The sequence below is a fragment of the Contarinia nasturtii genome, unplaced genomic scaffold (genome assembly GCF_009176525.2).
Source record: "Contarinia nasturtii isolate CC-2019 unplaced genomic scaffold, AAFC_CNas_1.1 Cnas_scaffold_129, whole genome shotgun sequence".
Classification (NCBI taxonomy): Eukaryota; Metazoa; Arthropoda; class Insecta; order Diptera; family Cecidomyiidae; genus Contarinia; species Contarinia nasturtii.
Window position 1 is genome coordinate 9,786,002 of NW_022197486.1, and position 15,509 is coordinate 9,801,510.

A 15,509-nucleotide genomic window follows, 5' to 3' on the forward strand; every position below is an offset into this window, starting at 1 on the left:
AGATTTATTTGATTTTATGTTACAGTGCGAAAATCAATGTTTCGTCAACATCTCTGTTTGGTTGTAAAATCAGTCTTGAATAATGCCTATTGAAAGCCAACTTGCACCACTTTTTTGTTGTGTTATTTTTGTTTTCGTTTTCTTTCGTCAATATGCGTGATGAGTGTGTTTTTTCATTAATCTGAAATATCTGAATGTATTGAATTGGTCATTTTGATAATTCATGAGAAATTAAATATGCTTGAAAACACAAATTAAAATACCGAAAGAATGCATCTATTTTCTATGGTTTTCAAGAAATTTCTTTTCAAATTTTTGGAATTCATATTATTTTGTGATAAAATAACGTCACTAAAATAATCTAACGGACCAAATAAAAAAAATATATATTGTGGAAATGATTTTGATACCGTGTAAATGTTTAGCGTCAGTTAGTGCGTAACATAAATGCAATTTAATAACATTTTTTATGATAAAATTCATATTAATCATCAAAATCAAATGTTAAATGTGCAAAAAGAAACGAGCAAAAATAAAAAAAATGTGATACGTACTCTTCATAAAGGAAACCGTCTTTTGAAATGTCAACTGCTAGCAAGTTCGTAAAAAAAAACGTTTGTGCATCAATTTGTTGCTCGTTTTTTGTTATGTTTTGGTGCGTCCAAATATATACATGATAAATGAATCGGAGATAGAGAGAGAGAGAGAGAGAAGTAATGTAACAGAGTGAAAACTTTGATTGACCGTTTGTTTTTCCGTAAATATTGCGTCTAAAATAATGAATTGAAGTTAGCAATGAGTGTTTTTTGTTTGTTTGTTTGTTTGTAAGGCAATTTTTTTTCGATCTACTCCATAATAGAGAACATTGAAAGCATTTATTAGAAGCCAGACTTCGTGCCAAATATATATATATATTGCACACTTCGATTTAAATGTTGCTTCTTTCTGATTCAACTGTTCTAATAATAATCGATTCTGGTTTTTCGTATATTTTCCTATAAGAAAACCGGCTGTATGCGTTTTTGTTTTGTTTAAGTTTCGTTTCGATCGTTATTGGTTGTGAAAATCGCACAATTATCGTTTGTTTGTTTGTTTTTTTTTCTCTTATTTAAATTTTATCAGTAATAAATATGCTTCTTGTGTGATGGAAAGAAAATGGTGTTAACACCTACGTGAATGCGTTTGTTTTTTCTTATCATTTTGTTCTGGTTTATTTCATTATTTTCATGTTTTTTTTTTAGTTTTCATTTAATTTCTTGTAGTTGCTTTTGTTTTTGTTAAAATATAATTAAAAAAAATTGTTTATATACGTTAATATTAATATAAAAATTATTGGACTAATGTTAGTTTGCAGTACCACAAGCATAAATCAATCATTAGCGCATTCGAAATTTGTCATTTAAATTGTTTTTTTCTTCACGGGGTAATGAATGATATTTAGGCCTTGCTTTAATGCCAATTAACATGTTCTCCGCACAATATTCGGCTTAAAAACGAGAATTGTTTAGCTGCTTCATATCTTAACACAAATGATTTTCATTTATTATTATCATTTCGAAAATGATATATCTCCTTTGGTTTAGCCAGTTTCATTTTCCACCACTGACATCGACAATTTGTTCCAATCGATTTTTATTTCTTTTCGCTTGGAACAATTGTACAATCATGAAATTTAATGGTTTTTTTGTTTGTTTTCTCAGTAAAAATGAAAATTAAATACAATCAAAAATGAAAATGAATTATGACGGAAAATCAAACATTTCGAAACTGAATTTACAAAAATATGCTATCGATAAAAATTTCAATAGCAAATTGAAAACATTAAATAAATCAAATGGAGCACATAACATTAAAAAATTTCATCATCATTCACATGTCTTGAATACTCAGTTTTTTTTTATAAAAAAAAAGAGAAATGTACATTATTTTATTTAAAATGTACTTGATCATTATGTAAGTAGTAATTTTATTCAAGCCATGTGATTGAAACGGCAACGATATGCATTGGATATGTAATCGCAATTCAATAGTTTTGCGTTTGCAAACGGAAAACGAAACGAACAAAAAGAAAACGTAACAAAATCAAAAACAAATAAAATGTTAACGATACGTTTACAAATTGCCATCGTTATTTTCATGATTTCGACACAGTATTTTTCTAGCTAAACCAACAGCTTCTTCTCAGAGTATCTCACAACAGCGACAATATCTGGGCCGAGCACCGGATGTGGTTGGTGGTGGTGTGACTGGTGCAAAATATGCATGAACTTTGATATTTGGGAGGTGATTCTGCGAATTAAAACCAAAACAATATTTATTTATTTGTTCAGCAGCTTCGTTCTGTTTTTTATAGTAATATTCACCCTAAGTCGACGAATTGCAGCCCGTGTGATCATTTGACAATCGTACAGTTCGATTCTTTGTAAATTATGACATGATACCAAATGTTCGAGTGTCTGATCTGTAATCAATGGACAATTGTCCAGTTCTAGAACAGATAAACTTTCAGCCGCACAACTGCCCGCAGTCAATTGTCGAATTCCATCGTCCGTAATTAATTCACAGTGAGATAGTGTCTGCAATGAATGATGTGTTGTATTGAAGAAATTCTGAACGGACAAAAGTAACATAAAAAAATATATGAATATTTACCAATTTTTCTAGGCTTGGACAGCCAGTAGCCAAATGTGCCAATGTTAGGTCGGTGATTTGATTGCACTCTTCTAAGTCCATCCGTTCTAAATACTTACAACTCTAAAAAATATGAAAAAAATGTATCAGATAAATGATCGCCACAATAAAATGAAAAGCAGCTCAATTACTTTGCCCAATGCTTGAAAGCCCAAATCGGTGAATTGATGACAACCAGCGACTTCAAGCGTATTCAGTAGTGGATTGTGTTGTGCTAGTGACGTTAGTGTGTGATCAGTTAGTTCAACACATTTCGATACGCAAATCTGTTGTAGATCCAAGCATGTTTCGCTAATTCTTTGGATGGATACATCGGTGATGCTCTGCATCAAATCAAGTAAATGAAATGAAAATATCAAATCGATTATTATGAATCATTTTTCTGGCATTTCAATTTCACGTGTGTACACATACATCACAACTGTGCAAATTGAGTACTGTCAACGATTTACAATATGTTGCCAAACAAATAACAGCGCTATTATTAACTTGTTTACATCCTTTGCTGCTGAATCGTCTTAGTTTTGGACAACCTCGTGCAAGCGCCTCAACGCCATTTTCAGTTATTGAATCACACCACGAGATATTTATCTCCATTAAATTCTAAATGCGAATTTGAATTGAAATAAAATGATTTAGATCAATTTAGGTAAAAAAGAAATTGGCTTTTAAAATTTACCGAGCATCCATCGGCGATATTTTTTAAGGTTTTGTCCGTGATATTTACGCAAGACTCCAAACTGATTGCCGTTAGTTTTGAACAATGTTTACTGATTGCGTAGATCGCTTGATCGGTAATTTTTTTACAGTCAGATAGGTCTAGTCGTTCGATATTATGGCAGTGTTGAGCAAGTGTTCTGAATTTTTTTTACATAATTCAATTGGAAATTCATTAAGATTAGAAATTAGATGGTAAAGTTAAAGCATCAATATATTGAAGCCATCAATTTGAAGGTGTAAATTAATGATTACCTAATTGATTGGTCGCCAACCGATTGACATCCACGCAAGGACAAATACTTTAGAAATCCTCCACATCTTTGTGAAATGTTCTCGATGACCGGACCCTAAAAATCACAATTGTATTCAGCATACAAAAATTATGGTTGTCCACATGAAAATTAATTAAATTTGCTCAGCACTCACCTCAATATCTCGCTGGAAATCAAATAAATCGATTTTCTGCCAATTTGATCCATCTAGTGCTAGAATATTCCAGTATTTGCTAACCTATATGCAATATATAATCGAATTCGAAATAAAATCGAGACGCCCACCATTTAATGCAAATTATATAAAGAATAATGTTTACCTGTGCGCATCTGCATAATGAAATCACATCCAAAAACGAAAATATTCGTAAAAGTATCTCTCGTGGTAGATTTTTGGTAATTTCTGTATCGTCCGATTCGAAAAATGAGTGCTAAAAAAACAATAAACAGAAAAAAATAATATTATTCATTTTCAAATGACGAAGTATAACTGAAAATTCAACGTTTGATTCCAAAGCCCATAATTCATTGCACTTTTTGATTCGTTTCGTAGACATATTTGAATGTTTGCTAAAATCTTTGTCTCAGTTGTTGACAAAACGATTTATCATTGAAATGATAATCTTCGGTTTGCGGCATCATAACATTTTTTTTTTAAATATGCGGCTGTGTGTCATTGCAGTTGCTATGCAAGTACATCAAAGGAATTTCCAAGTTTAATCAAATTTTCTTTAATGATTCATGAACTGTATAATATATACGATTGACGTCGTTGATTAAAGTGTCGGTAATGTGTAAAACACTGCTCAAATATTGTTGAAGACATAAAAAAACATTAATTTGGTTTGACGCGTCATTTCTTGCTTTTTGTGTGGAATGTTCAAAAGTTGTTTTGGCTGGTGATTGAGACACACACAGAAGAGAAGTTGGAGTTTGATGAAAAATAAAACCGAATACCACTCATCAAACATATACATCGTGTACAATTAGCTGTGGAATACATGGATGTGGCAAGAACATTGACATCTAGTACATGTCTCATTTGCTCATTCGTTCACTCACACACTCATTCTCCTTTTAAATTGCGTCTGGTTGATATTTTTGATCCAATATTCTCTTGTGTCGATGTTGGTGTGAAAAAGAGTAAGAGCGAAAGTGATAGAATGTGTTGAACTTATGACGATGCCTTTGGCTCCATACTTTGTTTTGCTCGCATATTCTGTATATAAATATACCCAGCCATAAATAGAGATATATTTTCGATGGCAATGTACTCTGTATATGATTCGTCGCAGTTTTCGAGTTTTGCCAAAAAGAAGTTTGGTTCAGTGCTCTGGTCGTGAGCCCGTTTCACAAAATATATACAGAATATATTCCTGAAGTCACTTCTCCATGCGCAACATTCAATATTACACCAGTTAAAAAAGCTGCTGCTTTATATTCACATCTTTTTTCGCTTTTTTCGCACTCTTTCTCAGTCTTACGCTCACTCCCCGTCTTTCGCTCTTTATTTTCTTTATTTATTTTGATATTCAGTACTGGGGGAGAACGTCTGGTCTCAAAGAGGAGAGAGATGGTGCGGGAGACATGCGGTCAATTTACTCTGCACAACATATCACTCCAATTAGGTTCGATTAAAAAGAAACGCAGACAGAGAATCCTTGCGAAAAATGTCTGGAGTGCACTGACCGTATTGAATTTCCAGATTTTCTTTGTTTGCTCTGGTCGTGATGGCTTGTTTTTATTTTACTTTTTGCCATTTCGCTTAATAAACTGTCGTGCTAAGTGGAGCGCATTCATCTGTATACAATGTCATTTGTAATTTTTCTTTCACCAATGTCTAAAATGACAACGATGAACAAATTAAATTTTCGTAACATTAAAAAGCTTCATTTGAGATAGTTGCAAGCGGAAGCTTGATAGATTTTTTTTTTTTTTTAAATAAAACGAAGCAACTAACATCTAAGAATTGCTTTGAAATGCGAAATAGGTTCGAAAGTTCATGCGAATCGAGATATATATATGTAAATTTAATGTCAATAAAGTTCATTGTGATTTGACGCTGAGTGATACCCTTTTCTGTTGAATGTTTACATATTATTTGATTTGTTTGATTTAACGATGGCGTCGGAGCAAAACTTTCTACGCTTCTCATTTGATTTAAAGCGTGATATGTGTGCTCTCTATTTCGCTTTTATTTTATATATATAGATTAGTTTCCATAGTGTATGAAAGACATTGATCTATCGGGGGTTCTTGCAGTCAATGAATTGTTCACATTGTAATTTGAGCAAATTCATACGTGCTTCGAACACTTTTTTATAAAATATTGTGATATGTCTATGTCGTTGTTTGTTACCATATTCACAGTGCTTTGACCGCAGTTCGCATTTCATACAATTTTAATATGCTCATTTCGTGCGATTTCTGAAATTGCGTCTCAATTTGCGAAATAAATTGTATTGTATCATGCATACAATTCACATCGTATTCCTTTGTTTTATCGAACAGTTTCGTTAGTTCAATGGCTTTATAGTTCTCAGGTAAATTTCCTACTTGCTGAAAGTTGGCTTTAACATCGATTCATAAATAATCGTGAATTTGGTATTCAATCCATAGACAGAGGTTTCGTGGTTGACTCTTTTGTACAGAAATATGAGAATGATAATATGTATGATATGAGGTAATTTAAACGTGAATTAATTCCATTGATTTGAATTTTATTGGTAAATTTTGTGAATAAAAAAAAGGGACACCATCATATCGAATTCACCATCAATAAATTATTGGAGTAAGCTCATGAGCCAAAGTCCGACAAACATCGGTTTGTGATCAATTGCATACATGAAAATCAATTTGCGGCCAACACAAACCAGTCGAAATAAATCGCTCTCTCACATCACTATATACATGAAATTGCGATTTCAATTTATCGTGTATGCATACATATGCACGATTCATGCAAACACTACAGATAGATAGCCATCTCATTTTTTATGGTAAACACAAGTGAACGCAAAAGAATACAAAAGATCTCGATGTTCCAGCTCAATTATATATGTATAACGGCGACGACGACGTCGACGACAATAAACATTAGATCCAAGAAACGAAAAATAAATAAAATAAAATGCATAACAACAAATCGACAAACAAAATTCATGCATCGTGTTCGCGCAATAACATATAATCAGCTGTACGTTTTTTCGCAAACGTTCCGAACGCTCTCTGTGTATGTCTGTGTATACGAAAAAAAGGTGGCGAACACGCAGCTGAGAAATGATATTAACAATGAAATGCGCATTGAATTCTCGATGTTATTTCTTATTTTTTTTTCGTTCTTTGTTTGAGCTCACTCTCGGATTGGTTATAATTCCTTTTTGGATGTAAGAAAACAAGCACTTCTTATCGTTTTGTAACCTGAAAAGGACACATAATCACATTCATTGCCTCATTCAAATTCTGTTTTTATAAAGTGCGTTTTTGTTTTGAATTCTGTTGTTGTTGTTGTTGTTTTGCTTTGTTTATAGTCGCAACCGAAGAATAAAACTCCGGTACACATTTGAGCAATTGTTTTGTTATTTTTTCCAGTCGAAATCAAATGTCAATATGCGTGTGTGTGATTTGTAATTTTCTTTTGAATTCATTTTTTTTTTAATGCGAAACAAATTTTATATACTCAAATTAAAAATAGATCGAATTTAAATTGAATGGCAATAAAGGAAGTTGAAATTATGCGCCAGAAATTGAAACAACTAAACAACGCAATTTAATGAAAGAAAACATGGAAGTTGTGCAAATTTCATCATTGTTGTCGCACATTGCTTCACTCCACTCAGTTTCACTCTCTTTCCACACAAAGTACGTGCCTCGACAGTCCACTTGGCTGTATTTCCATTTGATATGAACAATAATAAAAAAGAATGAAAAAAATGTATATTCACTCGTTTCTACTGTTTGCACACATACGTTCATTCAAATTGTGTATGTTCTGGTTTTTTTTTTCGCACTTAACCATTCAATATATAGACCCGCCAAGCCAGTTTAGTTTAACACATGACAACAAATTACAAATCAACATCAATTATTCCGACTACATTATTCATACATTGTTTCATAAATAGTTAACCGATTCCATGGTAATGTTAAAATTGACCAAATTGAAATTATTAGAAGCATTTAATAAGCGGCATAGTCCTTACCGCCGACTTACTTTTGAACATTTTTTTTTTGCCGTCATTATCAGAATTGATCAAATCAAAATAGTGGCCACTAAAGAAAAAAACAAACATACATTCATGTCGTCTATTCGAACAATATTCGTTGTTATGGAACAATGCGTCAGGTATCGAATTGCTTTCGTCGATGGCAATGCTTTTTTTCTGTGCTTTTATTTGACTTCGTTCGATACCCGCTTTCAATTGATCCATCGTGCATTGTATACACTTCATTTTATCAATTCAATTTAAGCATGTCTCCACTTATCAGGGCGAAAATGATTCGAATTGAATATAATTCACATAGAGACAAGTAAATACATATTATGGCAAAATGAAATAAATCATGCGCTCATTGATTTCACTTTTTTGAATAAATTCTTCGTTGTTATACGAACCAAAAAAAAAAAAAAAAAAGAAATGAAAATGGATGGGATGCAAAAAGGACCGAAAAACGGAATAAGCTTGGCAATTGGAATATTAGATTTATTTTCTAGTGAAAACCTAGCTGTTGATCAAGGGGTTATCGGAGAACAAATTTAGAAATAAAAAATTCAAATTTTGACCTTTTGGGTCTTCACATTTTTCTAAAACCAGAATTTGCACCCCCTTGGTTTTTCAAAAATTGTTGCGATTATACTCCGCCCCTGGATTGTCAATTTCAGACGATATATGTAAAAACCATGGTGATTTTTAAATTATTCAAGCTATAAAAAATGTATATATATGTCAGCATAAAATAGATGTGTTTTTCTTCTAAATTAGAATTTTAGCATCTTCTATATGATAAAAAAATTCTATGCTAAATCAAAAATCATTTGCAAATTACATGGGTGATGGGTTTTTTTTTGCCATTACCATTTCAAAGTAACATAAAATATCCCAAGATTTTGAATAAAAAATATATTTGATTTTGCATGGGTGGAATCATAGAGAAAAAGCTCTCTAAACATACTTCGAATCGATTTCGTCCCGAGTTCGTCATGGTTTCTTGTTGCTCTCTCTGTAAATGATTACACTAGTCTGTCCTCTATTCGTGTTTTTCTACTCCGCTGTCTGTCGCTATTTCTGCCTCGTTTTTCCTCTTGTTGTTTACCAATATCCTTTTTTCGGTTGATATCGTTTGTTTTGGTTTCACTTGTTAATTTTGTTTTTGTTTTTTTTTCTCGATCGTTTGATATCGACGCTTGTTATGCGGCCGCTGTCCAAACAATTGAGCCGTGGTCGTGTTTATTCGAAAATTTGTTGATTCGTAAAACCGTTGACATACAAAAAAATTGTGATTGAAAATAACGGCTTATATTCTACCAGTAGAATCGACACTGTATTGGAATGCACACAGGCACAAATGCAATTGGTGAATGTTATTATAACAAAGCAGCTATCACACGGCCAACGACACGAACAACCATATAATTATATGAATATGAGAATGCTTTACACTTGCATGTTTATGTTCCTTTTCCGATGTTATCTCTGTCCATCGCTGACGCACACCGCGATTTCTTTTTTGTTTTCGTTTTAATTTTAAAAGTCTTTGTTATAGAACACGAGGCGAAAGCAAAAAATGAACCGTGCGATTTGCGTTAATTTATTCGTCCATTTCAATTAAAGAATTTTTTTCATGTTTATGCATTCACTTTAAAATTAAAACAAAATCGCCAATTCACATCAAAGCTAATTTGATACAATATTGTTTGTATTTTATTTTGTCTAAATTTATGATTATTTTGTAATGCATTTAGTATAAAATATGTTTGGTATTATTTTTCATTTAGAATATAAAAAACAATTTGTTAATTATTCGATGATACACATAAAAATGCACTAGTCAATTCAAAAGTTCTTCATTTTGCTAGACTCAGAAGTGTGACAATAACGGTCTAGTTTGCACTCGATGTGTGTTGCGTAGCAAACTATAAATTTGATTACAAAATTTTACACCACCGTGCATATTATACGCCATCAATAAACCGCTTATGTTATTTTTATTTGCGAAAATATAAAACAAGTGTATATATAGTACGTCCGTTATGCAGATATTAAACAATGTATGTACAACAAAGAAAATGCTGATCACTTGAATTGTGTTGTGTGTTCTCAACTGAATGGCATACTGTTTTGTTTTTCTTATTTTTCAATGAAAATGCACGACTTTCGACACTTATCGATGAGAACCATTCACGAAAACCAATTTAAACATGAGCCGAACCATGATGGTTGTGTCTTTTATTTTCCATTTTAATTCATGGGACGTCTCGATTGCTTTGGTCTTCTAAATTTGTTCGTCGAAAAAATTGTGTGTGTTTGATTGTTGGCGTTGTTGGCGTTGTTGTTATCGTCGGTCGACGTCTACGGGTCGTTGTTGTCTTCGTCGCACTTGTATTGAACGTTTTTGTTATCACCTTACAATCTTCACAAGATACAAGACTTGAATATCTATCTTCGTCTCTCGATATGAAATCGTCTGTTGCATGAATGAACTATGTGCTTTATTTTCTCCTCGAAATCACCAATGCGAGAGCACACTGATCACGTAGCAAAGAACAAGCGACTACAACTTTTCGATGTATAGCACAATGTTTATATTGAATACGCACGCTAGCATTGCAATTTTATTTAGCTCCGTGGAAAATGACTGATAAACGAGTAACATCTGCTATTTTTGGTGTTTCTCTTCGTCGATTAGCATTGTGTGGATGCACTCAGAAAAACTCATGCGTATTTCATTATTTATTTTGAATGGTATTTTTTTTTTTCGGTGGGCACCAACAATCAACGCACTGTTGTGCGATGACTTTGATTCAAGGAATTGTTACCGCTACCCACTCTTTTTGTCAGCCTTTTTCAATTGATTTCTGCTCTTCTTGCACTTGCTTCGATTGAAGCACTTACATTCAATAATGTTATTTAAACGAGCAAAAAAAAGACACCCGACTTTGGTTCAATATCTAACTCTGTGCAACTTATTCAAAATACATTTATTGCACCAATATTTTGAACTGTTTTTCTTCTTTTTTTCTCATTCTCTCCCTCTCTATCTCAATTTTTCATTTTTAGTTTATTCGTTTTTCTGATATTCTTTGCTTAACAATTGTTATCGCACACGACAAAGACTACATCGATGACAGAAACAAATCAATCATTGACTATGTTTTATTCACTCTTTTTCATTTCAATAAAGAACCGAAAAATTATCTTCTTTTTCGAATTTGTCTTTATGACAAAAAAAATAATAATAATATAACAGCAAAGTAGACAGCAGAAAAAGCTGTCTCAAAACACAAAACTGAGTGAGAAAACAACTCACACTCAGAGGCGAAAAATATATCAACAGCAGCAGCAACAACAGACAATAACAATAAAGAATTCTTGCTACACTTTGTGTTGGCCCGCACGTTTTAATGTATACGTATTTGTACGGCGTATTATTGCCAATGTAAAGGTTCTCTATGTGCGTGTGTGTCTCAATCTCTGTGTGTGATATATATCTATATATGTTTATATGCTGTTTCGTCAGACACTTGCGAGACCAGTATAGATGTAAATATATGTACAAAGACTACTGCAAAATATAAAAGTGACTAGATTTTTAAGCTACTACGGCATTTCATATGATATTCTCCGTATTGCATTTATGTATGCAGATAAAAAAAGGCTTGAATCGGAATAATACCAAATTGATTTGGATGATTTGAATGAATGCATTCGAAATTCTTGAATAGAATTTGGTGATGGAGAAATTGCGACCACTTTGAATTCGCAATAATTCGTGTATACCCTTTGAAAAGTGTATTTTCTCATTTAGTTTCATTTTTTGTCGCCAAAACAACAAGCGCTACTAGTAGTACGATAAACAACATTCCGATAAAAACGCGCCAAACGTTTCTATCATCTGATACAGAAAAAAACACAACTCATAGATTTACTTAAAATAAAAACAAATCAACACATTCAGACACAATAGCAAACAGTAACCAAATAAATCGAGGAAAAAACGGTATATCAACACAAGTAGCAGACCATTAAAACGTACTTTGCAAACAAAAAATTATCACAATCAGCTGTTCAACTTCAAAACATACGAATTTTATTATCGGGTAAATATTTTCAATTTTTTTCGAACAAACACGCATCGTTGAATCGATAATGATCGCAAATTTGGTGTATAAACAAAAAATAAATGAAAAAATGTCTCCCATTTGTTTTTCTCATCATTCAACAGTGTTAATCAAAAGAGCAATGCAATCCGGGTCCGAGACTAGCGTCGATTCTGAATCTGACAGTGAATCTTCCGGTTCAGGTACTGATTTACCTCAATTCCCAAGAGAAAATCGATGCTCGCCCACAAATGCCATATCCGAGTGTGTTTATCATATGATTACGGTCGAAGCTCACGTATATAAGGCGCTCGCGTAAGTTTAACTAAAAAATGTTTTATTCAAAACTTAAACATATGCATCAAATAACAATGCGACATTCTTTTTTTCAAGGCGTATTGATCGAGATCCAAAATATCTGGCAATTTTGGAGAAATGGCTAAGAAGTATTGATGAAAATGCCAAAGTCGGCCTAGAATCATTGCAAAAGGCCCGTTATAGTTTGGTCGAGCGAATTAATGAAATAAAAACGAATTCAGTAACACCAAATCAGACGGTATCGGCATCGGCACCGTCTGTTCCGGCATCGATTCAACTGCAATCAGATAGACCAGCAACATAAAATACAAAAAAAATATACATTTTAAAATAATAAGAAGAAAAAACAAATTGTAAACTAAAAATCATTTAAAATAATAAACCATAACAAAACCATCAAGTGGTGCGTTTGATTGTATTGAAAACAAATGATAAATAGATGTGTTGATTGTCGAACGAATAACAGCAAAACAAAAACTCCAATGACATTTCAATGTAATACATGTAAACATGCATACACACACGTCCGTGCAACGAACACTCTCCCAACACACATACATTCACACACGCACAATCACTCATGAACGCATTTATTGATACTAACAAACGTTCGTCTTAAGCCACTTGATTGAGGTACAAAAATCGTAGTCAGCCTCGATTTTTTTTAGAATATTTGCCAATTTTCTCGATTAAAACACACTGAAATGAAAATTCGTATCTGTTCAATGTCTATATCTGTGTATTTGATTTCAAAGTGCTCGCTAAAATCGGTTCATCGGTTTTCGTTGACATTAGAACGATGACTTTTTGCTAAATTTGAATGCTTAAATTAACGTAATCGTGTTCATCAATTAAAAAAAAAAACACATTCAAATATTTCGCGGTGAATTGTTTTTGCTATATAACATTTACGATGCAATTGCTTTCATTGGTCATTTCTTTTTATTGTGGACACATTTTTTAATGATTTCAATTAACAATATTATTGGGCTATTGTATCAATTGTGTGCCAATCACTTTCTTTCGTTTAAGATACTTTCAATGTGTCAAACGTATACATCACTATGTGAATTGTTTTTGTTTCGGTTTCTTTTTTGGTGATCTATTTCAATTATCAAAAAAAAAAAACGTTTAAATGAACATTTGTTTTTCATCTTTATTTCAGACACACCGCATATGTTTAGCCGTCAATAAATGTTATTACAGACATTATGACCAATTGTTTTCGATGAATTTCGACATTTCTACATTGATTCAATGAAATATGAACGTCAATTCATATTGAAGACATAAAAAGCGGCTGAAAAAAAATCGAAAGAAGAAAAACAAAACAATCAATCGAAGAAAAATTGAAATCAAATGGAGTTAACGTTAGACGAAAATCCAGCAAATTATGAAATTAAAACGGAACTATCAAGCTGCTGTTTCGGCATTGGTGTTGTTTACTTGGCAAAGCATGTGCCGACCCAACAATTTGTGACCGTAAAAAAGTTTCAAATGGACAAAGCAAAAGAAGAGAGTAATTTAATTCGGGTAAGATTTGCATCTGATAAAATGTTTGTAGAAATTAAATGACTGTGGTTGGAATTGTGATTCAAATTTGCAGGAGGAGATTTTAACAATGCGTCAATTCGATTGTGCTTATGTGCTGCCAATGCATACAGCATTTGTCAAAAATTCAGATGTATACGTGATATCACCGCTGATGTGCTACAACTCTTGCCGAGACGCAATGAATACGTATTTTACGACAGGTATGTCCATGATTAAATGCCATCAAAACATATATTGATGTTAATCATTTATTTATGTGGTCACTACAGGTTTCCCAGAAATTATCGTTGGCCTTATATTACGCGATGTTTTACTCGGACTGGAATATATACACAAAAAAGGTTACATTCATCGTTCAATTCGCGCCAGTCACATTCTCATCAATCAAACGAAAGCGGTTCTTTGTGGTTTTCGTGAACCAATCACACTTATCACGAACGGTCAACGCACACAAAAACTTTATGATTTACCATCGAACAGTGTGAAAAGTTTAAATTGGCTAGCACCCGAAGTGTTGGAACAAAATTTAGCTGGTTATACGGAAAAATCGGATATTTACAGTATTGGCATTACGACATGTGAATTGGCCAATGGGCTTGAACCGTTTGCAAATATGCCAACCACATTTATGCTGACGGAAAAAATGCGCGGAAATCAACCAGTTTTGTTTGATTGTTCGACATGTCCGGACGAAATATTCGGTGAGTGATCGTGATTGTGACGAAATGTTATGCGGTCACAGCAAGTTATTGCATACTCTTGATAAAGACGTTATAAATTAATCGCAATTTTCTATTTTTACTCAAAAAATGCGATAACTTCAATTTCAGGCGCAATTTTTATTTTGTTAATCTTTATTTCTTTTTATTTTTCATATTTTATTTGTCCATCAGCTTCAGCCGGTAGCACGTCTGATATAGATAACAATTTTGCATACCAAACCCACCAAATCTATAGAGAACGAAAACTCAGCGATCATTTTCACAAATGTGCCGAAATATGTATGGAAAGGTATAAAATATACAATTGGTATCAACTATTGGAGACTTTTTTTTAATTTCGTTTGAATAATTCTAGATATCCAGATGATCGGCCGAGCATAGTTGAATTACAAAATCATCCATTTTTCAAACAAGCGAAACGCACAACATTGGCCGAAAATTTTAGTTCGACAGGTATTGACAAATACAATTGCACCAAACTAAGTTCAGGTAAGAAGCCGAACAAATGCAATGTAGAAACATAAACAGTATAAAAAATGACTGAAATTATATAATCGATTGTTTCAATGATTTAGGTGAAGATATCGGTTTATCATGTGAAATGGCTGACATGAGTTTAAGCGGATTATTTGAATGGGATTTTTAATTGTTGATTTTGGCGAATTACAAATTAAACGAGTCAATCATTAAGTCAAATGTATTTCGTGATCCATTGTTTTTAATTTAATAGAAAAACTGTTTATATTCATAAGAAAATGATGAAATCCGAATTACATCGATTCCACCATATGCCAATTCCATTGAAAATGATTTGTACTTTTTTCATTGCGATACAGACCCAGTATGGGCGCTTATTAAGGAACCAATTAAAAAAAATGACAACTAGTTTATTTTTTTTAGACTTTATTTATTACA

At 32.7% G+C, this 15,509-nt stretch overlaps 3 protein-coding genes across 6 annotated transcripts; 2 read left to right on the forward strand and 1 right to left on the reverse strand.

Moving 5' to 3' along the window:
* Positions 1 to 1,867: 1,867 nt before the first annotated feature.
* Positions 1,868 to 11,221, reverse strand: LOC116341386 (F-box/LRR-repeat protein 20). Of its 2 annotated transcripts, none has more exons than XM_031768446.1 (10): positions 8,759 to 8,836; positions 4,004 to 4,114; positions 3,838 to 3,921; positions 3,664 to 3,758; positions 3,371 to 3,548; positions 3,106 to 3,294; positions 2,823 to 3,014; positions 2,653 to 2,754; positions 2,364 to 2,576; positions 1,868 to 2,289 (listed from the first exon to the last, which is right to left on the reverse strand). In XM_031768446.1, exons 1-10 carry the CDS (start codon positions 8,759 to 8,761, stop codon positions 2,182 to 2,184), a joined length of 1,275 nt encoding a protein of 424 aa, XP_031624306.1. In that variant the 5' UTR covers positions 8,762 to 8,836; the 3' UTR covers positions 1,868 to 2,181. The 2 variants fall into 2 exon arrangements, with proteins under 2 accessions (XP_031624306.1, XP_031624296.1); XM_031768436.1 differs by lacking the exon at positions 8,759 to 8,836 and adding an exon at positions 8,856 to 11,221 and having other exon boundaries at positions 1,869 to 2,289.
* Positions 11,222 to 11,606: 385 nt separating this feature from the next.
* Positions 11,607 to 12,726, forward strand: LOC116341420. Its single transcript, XM_031768510.1, has 3 exons — positions 11,607 to 12,000; positions 12,126 to 12,315; positions 12,394 to 12,726. The coding sequence occupies exons 2-3, from the start codon at positions 12,143 to 12,145 to the stop codon at positions 12,620 to 12,622; spliced, it is 402 nt and encodes a 133-aa protein (XP_031624370.1). The 5' UTR covers positions 11,607 to 12,000; positions 12,126 to 12,142; the 3' UTR covers positions 12,623 to 12,726.
* Positions 12,727 to 12,881: 155 nt separating this feature from the next.
* LOC116341389 (STE20-related kinase adapter protein alpha) lies at positions 12,882 to 15,479 on the forward strand. Of its 3 annotated transcripts, none has more exons than XM_031768470.1 (7): positions 12,882 to 12,951; positions 13,484 to 13,851; positions 13,925 to 14,072; positions 14,142 to 14,573; positions 14,766 to 14,883; positions 14,950 to 15,083; positions 15,170 to 15,479. In XM_031768470.1, exons 2-7 carry the CDS (start codon positions 13,678 to 13,680, stop codon positions 15,238 to 15,240), a joined length of 1,077 nt encoding a protein of 358 aa, XP_031624330.1. In that variant the 5' UTR covers positions 12,882 to 12,951; positions 13,484 to 13,677; the 3' UTR covers positions 15,241 to 15,479. The 3 variants fall into 3 exon arrangements, with proteins under 3 accessions (XP_031624330.1, XP_031624322.1, XP_031624338.1); XM_031768462.1 differs by lacking the exon at positions 12,882 to 12,951 and adding an exon at positions 13,040 to 13,201; XM_031768478.1 differs by lacking the exon at positions 12,882 to 12,951 and adding an exon at positions 13,291 to 13,415.
* The last annotated feature ends 30 nt before the right edge of the window (positions 15,480 to 15,509 follow it).

What these genes read in the sequence shown, in the direction of transcription:
- LOC116341386 (XM_031768436.1), bottom strand. Translation starts at nt 8,885, where the DNA reads ATGACGAACTCGGGACGAAATCGATTCGAA. An exon ending in CATTATGCAGATGCGCACAG is followed by an intron (nt 3,922 to 4,003) that starts GTAAACATTATT and finishes TATTGCATATAG; the next exon opens with GTTAGCAAATACTGGAATAT. An exon ending in GTCCAAGCCTAGAAAAATTG is followed by an intron (nt 2,577 to 2,652) that starts GTAAATATTCAT and finishes CATTCATTGCAG; the next exon opens with ACACTATCTCACTGTGAATT.
- LOC116341420 (XM_031768510.1), top strand. Translation starts at nt 12,143, where the DNA reads ATGCAATCCGGGTCCGAGACTAGCGTCGATTCTGAATCTGACAGTGAA. An exon ending in CACGTATATAAGGCGCTCGC is followed by an intron (nt 12,316 to 12,393) that starts GTAAGTTTAACT and finishes CTTTTTTTCAAG; the next exon opens with GCGTATTGATCGAGATCCAA.
- LOC116341389 (XM_031768470.1), top strand. Translation starts at nt 13,678, where the DNA reads ATGGAGTTAACGTTAGACGAAAATCCAGCAAATTATGAAATTAAAACG. An exon ending in AAGAGAGTAATTTAATTCGG is followed by an intron (nt 13,852 to 13,924) that starts GTAAGATTTGCA and finishes TCAAATTTGCAG; the next exon opens with GAGGAGATTTTAACAATGCG. An exon ending in GAATACGTATTTTACGACAG is followed by an intron (nt 14,073 to 14,141) that starts GTATGTCCATGA and finishes TGGTCACTACAG; the next exon opens with GTTTCCCAGAAATTATCGTT.